Source organism: Aethalodelphis obliquidens, unplaced genomic scaffold (genome assembly GCF_003676395.1).
Source record: "Aethalodelphis obliquidens isolate GAN/ISIS:26980383/991018 unplaced genomic scaffold, ASM367639v1 scaffold26, whole genome shotgun sequence".
NCBI lineage: Eukaryota > Metazoa > Chordata > Mammalia > Artiodactyla > Delphinidae > Aethalodelphis > Aethalodelphis obliquidens.
This window is the reverse complement of record NW_020837970.1, coordinates 14,507,560-14,522,794: the sequence shown is the minus strand read 5'-3', so window position 1 is coordinate 14,522,794 and position 15,235 is coordinate 14,507,560. Positions and strand designations below refer to the sequence as shown.

The 15,235-nt window shown below is 41.0% G+C and overlaps 1 protein-coding gene across 7 annotated transcripts in view; it reads right to left on the bottom strand.

The window, feature by feature from the left end:
• The window catches only part of MAP2K5 (mitogen-activated protein kinase kinase 5), a 266,567-nt gene that overhangs the window by 38,120 nt on the left and 213,212 nt on the right, over positions 1-15,235 (bottom strand). For all 7 annotated transcript variants that reach the window (XM_027123420.1, XM_027123421.1, XM_027123422.1 and 4 more), the window contains one exon: positions 1,296-1,357. In XM_027123420.1, coding sequence (XP_026979221.1) covers positions 1,296-1,357 — 62 coding nt within the window. The remainder of the gene's footprint in view (positions 1-1,295; positions 1,358-15,235) is intronic.

The window sequence follows — 15,235 nt, the reverse complement described above, 5'->3', positions numbered from 1 at the left end:
TGCTTCTGTTTCTAGGAATTTCATGTAAAGGAAATTAAGAGAGACTGATACATATTTCTCGATAATGGCTCTAATATTAATGAGCTTAGGATTCTAGTGTTTAACCAATACGTACCTTTTTTTCCAACATGGCATATTTTGGAAAAAATGTTTGCAGAGTGAAAACAGTTTTTACAAGCTACGGAATATTATGTAAGTATTTTAAATAAACAGAAATAGTGTTAATAAAAATTTTAGAAGTTGGGAGCTAAAATTCTCTTCCCCACATATTCTCCTATGGAATATAAACTACACGAGACATTTTTATTAAGAGGTAACATATTACATTTAGTCAAAAAGGTGATAAAGCTTGACATTTATATTAAGGAATATTTCTTGGTTTCACTTTAGCGGCATCATCAGATGGATCATGGGGGGGAGGGGGAGGGGCCAGTGTACAACCATTTCAGTCTCTCTCTCTCTCTCTCTCTCTCTCTCTCTCTCTCTGCTGGGGTGAGGGAGAGGGCAGAAGGATGGCAGCGGAGCAACTAGGCCTTCCAAGACCACATGGGTCCTTCTGAATAGGGGGTAGGTGGATAATGTGAAAGGGATAATAAAAGAAAACTTCATTCTATGGGGAGGAAAAAGGCAGAAGGCTGGAAAAGAACCCTTGACAGAAAAATGCCTGTTTCCTCAGGTATAAAATGACAAGGGGTTGCCTAGAGACTCTAAGGGCCCCTTGGATCTAAATCCTGTGGCTCCTCTCTCAGTTCTTATAATGGATAAAGTGGGCCTAGTGGAACTGTGTCTTCATAGTCTCTCAAACATCAAAATTCAATGAAATGGGACAACACTATTGTGTCTAAAATATAACCAAAGATAAAAGTTATTTACTGAAAATCCAATGAATTAATAAACTATGCTGCTTCCACTAAGTGACAGACACTTTTATGGGTAACTTGAGGTTACATTAATAAAAATAAGCTTCATATGTCTGTTCAACAGGGGCTATAAAATTATGTATTTCTTAAAAAGAAAACTGGATAGCAACAGTACCTGTGCTCAAAGAAGGAGCCTGATTCTCAGTTTATTAAAACAGGAAAAAGCCTCTAAAGTACGTTTATGACCCTTTGTGTAAATAACGTTTACATAATTTAAACAATTTCTTCAGCTTTGCTGCCCCATCTGCCCAAGACCCCGAAGTCCCTCCCGTCTCCAAAAGGAAGCAGGGAGAGCCATAAGGTCTCACAGAGCCGCAGAGTTAATGGCATGTATCATTTACATTGAGGGCATGGCATGTTTGCAAACGGGCTCACCACTGAGTGATGAAATGTACAAATGGCTCGGAGAACTCTCCAACCGGAAGGACGGGTGAATCCTGGGATGGAGGAAAAACAAGTCACCAAAAGTCACAACAATTGCTTTTCTTTATACCCTCCACCCCCAATCCCAAAGGAGCATATAAAGAGGAATATATAACAAGGATTCACCACCATGTGGAAAGGAAAATAAGGCCTCATCCAATTAAAAAAACGGTCTACACTCTCTTCCACATGTTTATGTAAAAATGCCAAATTTAAAGCCATACACATTTTACCATGGTGAGAAACATGAAAGCAAAGAGGGAAGGGAGGTGAAAAAAGGACAATGATAGCCACAGGGTAGGAAAGAAGGTACGAGAGTGTAAATGAGAAATTAATGATTATTTAAGTAACACACAAATGGTCTTGTAATTAACAAAGAGCTGTGAAATTATTCTTGTGTTGACCTTTGTTTCTTTTACTGGGTTTGCTATTTACACTTTTCTTTTTATTTACATTTATTAGTATATACAGCTGCTCTTAACTGCTTGCCCCTAACTGAATCATGTGTGTCAGAGTTGGGGTTTTGTTTTTTTTTTTCACTTTAATAGAAAAGCTTTTTATAGGGGAAGCCGTTTCCCGAAAAGGAATTTCAGCCTATTTGCCAGTCTAGGCAAACTCATCATGTGAGAAAGCCAGTGAATTAAGGACACAATGAAAAACGCCCACCTTGCCCACGAACAGAACTAGGGTGGAGGTGGCAGTCACTCAAGAGAGCAGAAAACTACACGGCAACAAACGACAACTACCAGGTAACACAGGGAGCAAACCCCATTACCATTTGCAAAGGAAGGCTTTAAGAATTTAGGAGTTTTTTCAAGAATGACAGAGAGCGCCACTGTGTTTATAGTGTAACGGCTCAGAATGTAATGAAATTACACTGCAGAGTACTTTAACAGTCATCTCATTAGACCTACAGTTGGAACAAGAGAGCCACATAAAGTAGGCAGCTGCAAATGACTCCATTCTCATCTATTCTCATTTGCTATTAAAAATACCTTTCGGCGGCTTTTTTCCTCCCTGACATCCCTACACAAAGTGCCCTGCAAAGTATGATACATGCACCTATTTAAATTAACAAAGGAATGACTTATTTTAATCTCACTGTGCTTTGGAGTGCTTTGGCCATTTGGATGAGCAATATATCATTACATACAACCTTCCAGCGCTGCAGGCAAGAAACTCAGAGCATGCAGCATTTGGTGGGAGCCAAACAATTTCTCTAGCACACAACTGTGTCAAATGCATGCATGTATTCATTATTGAGAACAAGAGGAAATAGCTTTGATGTAGTGGAAAAAAGAAGATGATAAAAGCACCTCTGCAATATGCGTGTCATTATCAATGGTGGCAGATAGATACAACTGCACAGCCTCCTATGTGATTAGTAAATATACATATAATTGCTGTGGCCAATTATCAGAAAAATGAGGTCGGTAATTACAAGACAGAAAATTAACTAGAACTCTTATTAAGGCTTTGTTTCCAAATCAAACAATTGGAAACTACCAGAAAATACAATTAAATCAAAGGGAACTGAGGGGGTCAAAGGAGCCAAAAAAAAAAAAAATCCCGAAGTTAAAAAAAAAAGGAATGTGAACCAAATGTTTCTTAGTTTTTGCATATCTGGCCTCTTTGAATTAACATTATTTGTCCAGAAGAGGGGAAGGTTAGTAATTGTAAACTTAAAATTCTCATCAATAGAGAAAGGCTTCCAAGAGGAAAGGAAAACAAAGGAAAATGGGAGTGAAATAAAGTCTTGCCAAGTTCAAAGGATTACATGCAGGCATTACATAGAGAGGACGTGAAAGAGGGTGGGGGGTGATGAAATAGTCTGCTCAAAAGAAACAAGGCACGCGGTTAACATGACAAGGCCTCGATAAAGGTATTATAAAATGGTCACAGAAGTCCTATCGGTTTGAAGAGCAAAAATAAAACATGGTATCAATTTCAGCCCGGTCTGTTTTAGGAAAGCCATATATATCAGCAAGCCTGCAAGATTCTACAAGGCCCAGTTCAAGAGATGACATTTTACTGTCTCAAACACTATTAGTAAAAAGACAGTTCAAAGTCTGAGGTACAAAAATTATGGACTCTAATCAGGCAGGTAGTTTTCTAAGTCGTTCCTTTCTGAAATTTTTTTGGAGGCTGTAGTACTGGAAGTGTCTGAGTAGTAGCTGCTTTAAAATGAATGTTTAGGAAAATAAAAGCCTACTGTCTTTAATGTGGCTGAATATTTACCAAGATGGTTAAAATTCTAGACTGGTTTTATACAAAGATCCTGGTATAAAACGTGATGCTAATGTGGGCCTCATTTCAAAGTATGATACCAAGAGTAAATTAATGAATTATAGACTAGGCAACTTGATGAAGATGTCATTTTAACGTGGATGAGAAACAAAACGAGGAAACTGTGACATCCTTGCATGGGTAGTTAATTTTATTTAAGACCTGATATTGTAGCCTGTTAAGTTCCTCATAATATAAAACTAAGGAACCCTGGGTGGTACCCATGAATAATTTATTTCACTGTGAAAATGCCAGCCCAAGTCAACTCTGCAGAACCACAGAGAGTGGATTCTCATCTCAGTGGTGCCTGGAAAGAATCAGTCATCAAAGATGTGGGGGGGAAATTCTAATCTCACAAGCATAATGCCAGATATTTCTTTTCATTAAAATCCACGTCTCCTGTGTATCTCAGAGGAGAATTTTCTGAGATACAGAAGAGCGACTAGTGGGGGGCGGGTTCAGAATGCCACACGCAAACACGGGGTGGGGGAGTCCTCTGAGAGCCTCCAACTCCACAGAAGCACCAGGCTGTCAACAATCCAAAGAAGGCAAACGAACAGACCTGGCAGTATTCCCCACGCTGGAGGATTTTTAAGTATACCTTTCTCACTTTTAAGCAAGTAAAATTAGAAGTTAGTTTAGATCAGGATGTAAAAAATCTCCGAGAACCTGTCTGTTTCGTTATCTAATTCCAACCTGCGCTAAGGAGGAGAGGAGGCTCGCAGTAAAGCCGCTCCAGCATCACCGTGGCACCCAGGGAGGGAAAGCAGCCAGTCACTGTGGGGTTAGAGCGAGACAGAACCACGCCCAGGGGTTCGGAGGAGCTCGTAAAGTCACTGCTGCTACTTATCAGAAATGGTCTCTGTGGAACACGGGTTCAGGCAAGATGAAGAAAAAATACATTTCAAAAATGTAAACACAAATTAGAGAAGCAGTGACACCAGCAACTCTCAGTAGTGGCTGAAATGGACTCTAAATTGTTAATAAAAGTCATTCTCTTTAAGACCCTGGGTGCCATACTTCACCTTGAGGGCTTTTGGGGGGATACTTTTCTGTTGAACTTCTAAGCATGGAGGTATGGAACGAAACAGAGGACACAACCTTAACCAAAAGCCTTGACCTGAGATTCCGGTCCTGAATCAACTTTAGCGTCCTGCTAAGGGAAACAGGCCAAATCCTGTTACGGAGCAGGCAACCGTTATATAAAAACAGCTGCTGCAGCCATTTCAGTAAGCAATTCTGGTCATCACGGAGGACAGTCTCCAAGTCTCAGAGCTTTTGGGAACTACCTAGTCAGCCCCTCCTGCTAAACAACTGGAACACAAGCAGGCAGCACGCTAGAGAACGGCGAAGGACGAGAAGAAAGTTTGAGTGATGCCTTTGCATTGTGAATAATGAACAGTTCAGGAAGGTCAACCCATTACAACAGAAACTGTTTAATTATTAATTATGTGCAATCTATGAGCAAAAGGACAAGTTCAGAATGTTTAATGCATGCTAACTTCAACTGGACTCTCTCTGGGTATTTTGTTATTAGCACTTGTCAGCAAGGTACTCAAGCATAAAAAAAGGTAAGGAGCAGAAAATCAGAGAGAGAGTGAGTGTGTGTGTGTGTGTGTGTGTGTGTGTGTGTGTGTGCGCGCCTGCAACAAGGTGGGGGAGGGGAGAAGGAGGTCCAACTCCAACCACAACTGCTGCTGGTTCACCTGCAGAGTAAGTGTGCCAAAAGTACACTTTGTGATCTTGAGAGCAGGCAAGCAAGTTGGATACTCCAAATAAAGAAAACATAAATGAGAAAAATGCTTTTGAAATGACTTAAAAGGGAAATCATTATTTTAAAGGCATAGTTTTTTTTTTAAGCCATGTTGTTTCTTGGCTTTAAAGAATCCGTGTCATTAATGTTCAAGCACATGCTAGCATGCACACACGCACGCACACACACACACAAGTGCATGTAAAACTGGTATAATCTGAATAAATTCAGTGGATGGTATCATGTCAATTTCCTGGTTGTGATACTGTACTATACTTATAAACTGTTACCATTGGGGGAAACTGGGTGAAGGGTACATAGGATCTTTCCATGTTATTTCTCACAACTGCTTGTGAATCTAAAATAATGTCAAGGGCTTCCCTGGTGGCACAGTGGTTAAGAATCTGCCTACCAATGCAGGGGACACAGGTTCGAGCCCTGGCCTGGGAAGATCACACATGCTGCGGAGCAACTAAGCCCATGCACCACAACTACTGAGCCTGAGCTCTAGAGCCCATGAGCCACAACTGAGCCCACGTGCCACAACTAGTGAAGCCTGCGTGCCTAGAGCCTGTGCTCCACAACAAGAGAAAGCCACGACAATGAGAAGCCCGTGCGCCGCAATGAAGAGTAGCCCCCGCTCACCTCAACTAGAGAAAGCCCGCGCACAGCAACGAAGACCCAACACAGCCAAAATAAAATAAATAAATAAATTAATTAATTAAATAAAATGATGTCAAAATAGGAAGTTTAAAAGTGAAAGGGTAAGGAGCTATTTTCGTTTAAACTCATGAGGTCCAGATTTTTAGCAGAGCTCTGCTTTGAATAATGGAGAAGCCTGGCATAACTATTTAACTGGAAAAAAGTTGAGGGGCCTTTGCTTTACAAATATACCTGAGGATTTAATTTTTGCCTTTAATTCATAATAAAAGATGACAATGGAACCTGACAATGATGTGGTGGTTAATTCAGACACTGATAGGGCATAGACACAAAATGCTGTATAAAAATGATACAATCATTAATTACTTATTTATTGCTTCACTCATTCAACAATTTTCTTGACCATCTACCATGTCAAAGGCACTGGGCTGGCACTGTGGGATGACTGATACTTGATCCACAGCCTGGAAGAATTTGTGTGTTGTTCAGAGGGATAAGACGTGCAGCCCTAAGAGCGATGGGGAAGAAACTTATTTTGAGAGTCTGGAGGGCTGTGAGATACCGTTTTTGCTCTCCCACTTTCTTCCTTCCTCACTTCCAGAGAGCACCTGGGGGTGAAGGGACCTTGAACATCTTAACCTGTGTCATGTTCCTTTTTCTTTGCAAAACAGACATTCCTTCAAACCAAGCTTTTATACGTAAACGTATAAAACGCAAAACGTATAAAACGTAAAAAAGGTAGAAGGACAACTTCTCAAAAATCTCAAGGTGTTGGCCACACTGGTGAATTCTGAGGTCAGCTGTGCTGTGGTTAGATTAAACCAGGCAAATTAAGTGAAACATGGCAATCCTTTTTAACAGTTTTTAACAGCCTATTTCTAGACTTCTTGGTGTCAAGCCATCAAGCCAACACGTTAATTAACATTAGAGAATCACCTGCAGTCTGACCAGTACTGAGAGTTATGCTCTAACATTTTAAAAATAAATCTTTTAATTCAAGCCTAATGTTCCTTTGGCCTGGCCCAACAATTTCTGGTCCTACACTCTGGGGTTCATACTAACTGGCACAGCTCTCCTAGATCACTCCACATCTATCTGCAATGCTGGGATTGAAGGCTGTTTGTGATTCCAGTGGCTTCACATCAGGCAGGACAGCATTTTGCCTTATTAGATCCCAAATTGTTTTCTGATCCTCCACCGTTCACTGCCTTAGAATAGCATCTTTGTGAGACAACTGGCAGAATCCACAGGACAAATCTGCTCTTGACTGGGGAGGGAAACTTGTTTATTTGGGGAGGACACCGAAAAACAAAAAAACTGGACTCTCGGGGCTTCCCTGGTGGCACAGTGATTGAGAGTACGCCTGCCGATGCAGGGGACACGGGTTCGTGCCCCGGTCCGGGAAGACCCCACATGCCACGGAGTGGCTGGGCCTGTGAGCCATGGCCGCTGAGCCTGTGCGTCCGGAGCCTGTGCTCCGCAACGGGAGAGGCCACAACAGTGAGAGGCCCGCGTACCGCAAAAAAAAAAAAAAAAAAAAAAAAAAAAAAATGGGAGAACCAGCTATTAGCCAAGTACAACCAGATGGCTTATAAAAAACACAAAACGTAAATTAACAGGTCTAAAGGAATCTCTGAAATTTGAGATTATACAGATTTTTTCCTATTTTCTTTTTCTCCTAAATGTTTTGGCAGTTCTTCAGTATTGGGATAAAAGAGAAGAGAAACAAACTTTGTCATTTATGTCAAAACTAACCCTTCATTTTTTGTCATTTAAAAGACTTACATTTACTCAGAGATTTTCTAAACATATGGCAAAGATCTTGGTGTTTCATAAAATTCCTTGAAAACAGGTAGGTGGAGAACTGGAAAATGAATTAAGCTCTTAAACCATATTTGCAATTGCTTGCTTTCCAAAGCCAATGAACATCTTTTTTCTTTTTATTTTAGGTCTCTCGTTGGTCATAAGCTATAGTGTACAGTATTATTTAGAGGTGCCTCTCTGAATGGTACACACACACACACACACACACACACCTGCACACTAACTCCCACATACACCTCCCTTTTCAATGGCTTAGGCAGAGCAGCAAAAAACATGCTTGTCTCATACCAAAGAGATTTCATTTACAAAAGTAAAACCTGTTATTGTCCCCCCTCTCTCTCTCTCTGTAGCCTCCCAAGGCATTTCTATTGCTTTTTCATAAAACACTGCTGCAAATAATCAAGCGTGACCACTGACATCCACGAGATTGAGTTTTAGGAACCATTCAATGAGCTCACCCTCGTGGGAAGCCTCCTGCTCAGGCTAGTCTAAAGGTAATTATTCAGCAATTCCTACCTGTGGTTTTACCTTGTCCCTATATAGTGTTTGAATTTCATACACTGGTAAGGTCAGTTTTTTTTCCTCAGGAAAAGTCCAGCTACACATGTTTGGATCCAGGACCTAAATTATAATGTTAATATACACACTGCCATTTCACCAGGTCCTATGTGTAGAAATGCTGATTAAAAGCAATCTTAAAGGTAGGTCAGGGCTTCCCTGGTGGCGCAGTGGTTGAGAGTCCGCCTGCCGATGCAGGGGACACGGGTTCGTGCCCCGGTCCGGGAAGATCCTACATGCCGCGGAGCGGCTGGGCCCGTGAGCCATGGCTGCTGAGCCTGCGCGTCCGGAGCCTGTGCTCCGCAACGGGAGAGGCCACAACAGTGAGAGGCCCGCGTACCGCAAAAAAAAAAAAAAAAAAGAGGTAGGTCAACAACTATATTAAACAAAAATGAAAGAGGAAAATCCAGGAGTGAAAAAGAACCCTTAACAGGCTCCTAAATGAAAGGAATCATTCCTCTTTTCATAGGTGAAGAGTTAACATCGAAACAGCTGAGCTACATCCACATACCATTCAAGGGCAAGAACCTGGCAGGTCCACGTCCTGAAAAATCAACAAGCCATACACTATCCAGATAGACTCAGGGAACTTGCTGCAATCCAAAGTCCACATCGCCACACTGTGTGTCCTCCTGAATGTTCACTCGACTGTTAGTTAAAATAATTACTGCCATTTGCCACCTGCACGGCCAGTTATGGATACGGGGAAAACAGAACTTCCAGTGGCTGCACGGTGTAGGAGTGTCAGCGGTATTCGCTTACACATTTTTATAAACAAATTCAAACGCTATGTTGGCTGTGACTCGGAGGCTGAGAATTATACGTGAAATTGTGCCATACCTGGTCCATACAATAAACAGAGAGAAGGGAATTTAAAGCTGGTTAAACCGATGAGATACCACATCGGTTTAAAATCAGTCAATAGGAGAGGAACAAAGAGAGGAACAGGGAGGGAGGAAGGGAGAGGAAGTGGGAAAAAAAAAGAGAACCACATACTGTGAAATGAACAAGTTCAGTTAGAACGTTCATCAGGATTTGGAAAATCATAATGCCATCTGCTACTCTGGACCTCGGAACATCAGGGATCTCGTGGGCCCAGACGCTTTCATTTCCAGAAGGAAGGAAGGAACTTACACTCCCTGGAATGCTGCCTCCATCCTGGAATGAAGGCAACACTCCAGCCGACCAGTTTGGAATCTCTTTTGAGAACATTTGCACTGTTCACAGACGTGTTTTCCCTGGTTTAGGGAAAATTAACGGCAGGCAAAGTGATTACAGCAACTAGGCAGTGAGGCAGAGCAGTGCCCCAGCCCAAACTGCTGGGTAACTGACCCTGGCATCCAACTTGGGCTCAGGGTGTGTAGGTCCCATCATGGTGGATTAAATGAGCATTGTCCTACGGCTGGATGAGACTTCACAATAGAGCAACACATGTTAAATGACAGCAGCCAAAACTGGCCCCACCAGGCAACTGCCCATTCACAGAAAGCTATTCACAGGCCTTCACCACCAAGAAATTAATTCATTAATAATACATCACGCTTCGTGGACAATTCAAAGAAAACAACACAAAGCTACTTGTCCAATGACTGTCTAAAGATGCAGCATTTTCCCTGGGTTAAAAAAAAACTCCAAATCTAATTGACTTACTGAGATCAAAATCACAGGGATGTTTATGCTAATATTTTGATTAGTAAAAAAGAAGAAATGGAAAAAGTCTATCCACTGAATTCACTCAGTGCCATAGGAAATAATAAAAATATAGATTTTTTTTCAGCAGTAGCTAATAAAATCTGACTTTATGTAAATGTATTTATTTATTATGTTTTTGGAACTGTATTTAAAAAATTATTTTTTCCTACTTTAAGTGACTTTATACATTCTTCAGACTATCAGGAAAATTTTTGCTTTTAACTTGTTTCTTCTGTTACATTTTTAAAACTTCCTTCTTTCTTTCTCCTTCCTCCCGACAACTCATAAATATGAATTAAATATAATTATAAATGAACAGACAGTAACTTTTGGATTACTGCTGTGTTTTGGTAGAATCTTAATGTCAATTCTAAAGAAACAGTTATTACGGATAGAACAAGTAATTACTAAAGGAATCATGGCCTTAACGCTAACCTATTTTCAATTTTCAAACCAGTCAAACTGCATTAATTTAAACATACTGGACTTTTCAAAGGAGGTATTAGATTTCTAAAGGTTGCCTTACATAAAAGGAGAATATCGGTTTTCAGGATCCCAATTATACCTTCCTGACACTATGAGACAGAGGTCTAGTTAACCATATCGCTGGAGGACACGACTATTGTATATCTACTTGTATTAACTTACCAAGTTTCTAATGCCTCCCAGTCATTAACTCATACAAGTTACAAATAACATGAAATCCCACATCATCAATACCCATTTATGCAAGTGGTTAGAGTGTCAGTCACTGTGGTGGGAAGCTCTAGGCATGCACGGGTCACGTCGGACAGCTCAGGCCATCAGGTCTTGTCTCACTTTAAACTACCTGCAGTTAGGTGCTGTGAAAGAAAGAGACCATCCTAGGATGCTGGGAGCAGGAGGGATGGGGGATGTTCCTTTTATTTTTTTGCTAACTTCAGAAGCCAGAATTATGGCGAAGTCCCTCAGGCAAAAAAATGAATAGATATTATTCCCTCTGGAGCTGGTTGATACCACGTTTTGAATTCCAGGGGGGTATCATTAGACAGCCATTTTCCACCCCCTCACTCCCCCACCCCCACCCCCAGAAAGCACCTGCTACGTTCACAGCCCAGCAGCTTCTCAGTTAACCAGCCCTCAGTTAACCTGTCCAAGAATGAGTGATACTGCAAGAATGAATTTTTTAAAAGATAACAGTGGTTTAAGAGCCAAACCTTTTGTGTACATAAATCTTTCTAAAAGGAGTCAATCTCCTCCCTGCCAACATAAACAGAATATGCAGAAGAGAATTCAATTATTTCTTAAAGACACGGAGTCATTCTTACAGACAGCGAAACTGAACTGTGTTGCAATATACTTCTGCCCTTGGGGCACGTCTGCAATGCTTTCTAAGTTGTCTACTTTTACAGTTTTAAAAAATAATCTCTTCCTTTGATGCCAAAAAGTTCAGCTGTCACTTTTTGCTTCCATCAAGGACAATTATAGTATAGTAAAGAGTCCCATCCTTTGTCCTTCAGTTTCCTCATCTGTAAAACAGAGTGCTGTGGGAAAGCAACATGACATTGGGGAACACTGGGGAAACATTTTATCAACCATAAGGGTTAAGGCTAGACTTCTGAATTTTGATAAAGGACTGTATTTATTAGCTAAGTATCTCCTTGTCATATACTATTACTTTTTGGATTTTTTCTGAGGTCTTAAAAAAAAGAAGTAGTAAGTTCTTATAATTACATATAAATTTCATTCAACAAATATTTATAAGTGACTACTGTACATTAATTAGGTGCAGTACTAGGAAGATAGAAATGAAAAGCCTGGGAGCTTAGAGTCTAGTTGATAAACTTCTTATAACTGGGTCTGAAACAGGAATTGATATAGTTCTGAACGAGGTGCTTGGTGCTGCCCTGCGAACTGAATGCTAATTATCTTCTTCCCACGAAGTGTGTGTGTGCCCCACCTCAGTGACAGTCTGACTGACCAAGCCAAATGCTTCTTCTCTGATCCGACCTCCACTCTCCGCTACATCCAATTACTCACCAAATTCAGTTTATTCCATCCCCTGAATACTCTTCAAACATGCTAAGGCTGTCTTAATGGAAAGCCCACGTAATTTCTGATCAGGACTATAAGCACAGTAAGTTCCTAACTGTCCTTCCCAATCCACTTTCCACAACCCCATCAGAGTGATTTTTCTGAAACACAAATCTGGTTCTGTTGATCCTCTGCTTAAAACTCTTTCACCTCCCTCCCCGCAAATGCCTTCAGGCACAATGTGTAAAGATCCTTCTAAGTGTAGCCACTGCCTCATTTCTTTTAATACTTTGCCAAGCACTGCAGCCATACTGAACTCCGCACGGGCCTCAAGTACCTCTGAGGCTAACTCCTACTGGCCCTTTGGGTTTCCCTTCTCTGTGGAGCTCTCTGGTATATTATCACCTCCTTCATTATCTCTCTTCTCTGTGTTTCCCCAGCACCCTGTCCACACTTTTAGTATATGTAGAATTTATATGACTGCAAACATCATTAGATGCCTTGTCATAAATACCCTTTTATGTGAGGGGGTTAAAACGACAGTCACTGTGCTCCTCTGAGAGCTCATTAAGTCTCATGCCACGTATATTGCCTGCAGTTTAGTTTAATATTTATTTATTGTTTACTTATTTATTTATTTTGGCTGTGCCGGGTCTTAGTTGCGACATGCGAACTCTCAGTTGCAGCATGTGAGATCTGTTCCCCCACCAGGGATTGAACCCGGGCCCCCTGCATTGGGAGCTCGGAGTCTTACCCACTAGACCACCAGGGAAGTCCCTTCCTGCAGTTTAGTTTAAAGTTATCTACTCATACATGACTGTTTACTAGCCTGTCTCCCTGACTACAGTAGAAACTCTTTAATGGTGGCAACTGTATCTTACTCACTCCCTATTCCCCAGTACCTAGCTTTGGGATTAATACAGGTTTACAGAATGATTGTTTGGGCTATAATCGGTGGTTTTCAAATTATAATCTGTGGAACTCTAAGGACTTTTATGTGGGTGCCATGAGTGGGATGGGGACAGGGTAGAGATCTAAGCTTCCTATCCTTTGATCAAACCAGAAAGGCCTCAAAGTCCAAAAAAAAATTTTTTTAACTTGTGTGGGTCAAAGGACACCATCAAGAAAGTTAAAGTCAATCCACAGAATGGGAGAAAAAAATGTAGAGTCTAGTATCCAGAACACATAAAGAACTCTAGGCACTTCCCTGGCGGTCCAGTGGTTAAGAGTCTGCCTTCCAATGCAGGGGACATGGGTTCGATCCCTGGTTGGGGAACTAAGATCCCACATGCCGCAGGGCAACTAAGCCCGTGCTCTGGAGTCCGCGCACCACAACTAGAGAGAAGCCCTCGTGCCTCAATGAAAGATCCCGCGTGCCGCAACGAAGACACGACGCAAATAATAAATTAATTAATAAGAAAAGAACTCTAACAACTCAAAACTAATAATTAAAAAGGAAAAACCAATCTAAAAATAGAAAATGCATTTGAACAGAATTTAAAAGAAAATATTCAAACGATCAATAAACACATGAAAATATGCTCAACATCATTAATCATAAGGGAAATGCAAATCAAAACCACAATGAGAGACTACTTTACATCCACTAGGATGACTACAATTCAAAGGAAAAAAAAACCCAGAAAATAACAAGTGTTGGCAAGTATGCGGAGAAATCTGAAATCTCGTAAGTTACTGATGGGAATGTAACATGGTGCAGTTGCTGTGAGATACCGTTTGAAAGTTCATCAAAAAGTTAAACACAGGGGCTTCCCTGGTGGCGCAGTAGTTAAGAATCCGCCTGCCAGTGCAGGGGACACGGGTTCGAACCCTGGTCAGGAAGATCCCACATGCTGCAATTAGGCCCGTGCGCCACAACTACTGAGCCTGTGCTCTAGAGCCCACAAGCCACAACTACTGAGCCCGCGTGTCACAACTGCTGAAGCCTGCACGCCTAGAGCCCGTGCTCCACAACGAGAGGCCACTGCAGTGAGAAGCCCGCGCACTGCAACGAAGAGTAGCGCCTGCTCGCTGCAGCTAGAGAAAGCCCACGTGCAGCAACGAAGACCCAACACAGCCAAAAATAAATTTATTAAAAAAAAAAAAAATTAAACACAGAATTTTCATATGACCCAGCAATTCCACTACTAGGTATATATATCCAAGAGAATTGAAAACAAAACATACATCCACATAAAAACTAGTACACAAATGTTCACAGCAACATTTTTCATAATAGTCAAAAAGTGGAAACGCCCCAAATGTTAATCAACTGATGAACAGATAAACAAAAATGTGGTATATCCATACAAGGGAATATTATTTGACCATAAATATATATGAAGTACTGATAAATACGACAACGTGGATATACCTTGGAAACATTATGCTAAATGAAAGAAACCAAACACGAAACACCAGATATTGCATGGTCCAATGTATATGAAATGTCCACAATAGGGAAATCCAGAGACAGAAAGTAGATTAGCTAGTGGTTGCCAGGATTGGAGGGGAGAGTGAAACTAGGAGTTACTGTTAACAGGTCCTGGGTTTCTTTATGAAGTGATGGAAATGTTCTGGAACTGAGCTGTATAATTTATGAGTGAATTTTATGTTATGTAAATTATACTTAAATAAAAATGTCAAAGTAAAAAATAGAGAACAGAAATAAGTTTCTCTGTGATGATCTTTGAAATTAGCAGTCCTTTTCAGCTGGATAGAATGGGCCTCAGCAGAAGAAAAGACAAACTTAGACCACATGCTATTTTCTGTAGGATTAGCCCTGCTAGAAAAAAGTTCCTATTTTAATTTACTTCAAGGAGCGTCTGCTTGAGCCATGATCTCTTCTAGGTGTGGGGATAAATCCCTGTGCTGGATGACTTCGTGATACAGTGGGAGACAAACTCACAAGCTAAATTTGATTCCATATGAGTAACAATAATAAAGCTTTGTAAACATGCTATGCTGAATTATGCCTAGCACTGGGTGGGCATGGGGCAGGATGGAAGAAATGGGAAGGTAACAGAGACAGCTTCAAAGAGGACATCACATTTGAGCTGAGCCTTGGAGAACACTTAGGCATTTACAAAGTAAAAAACGGGAG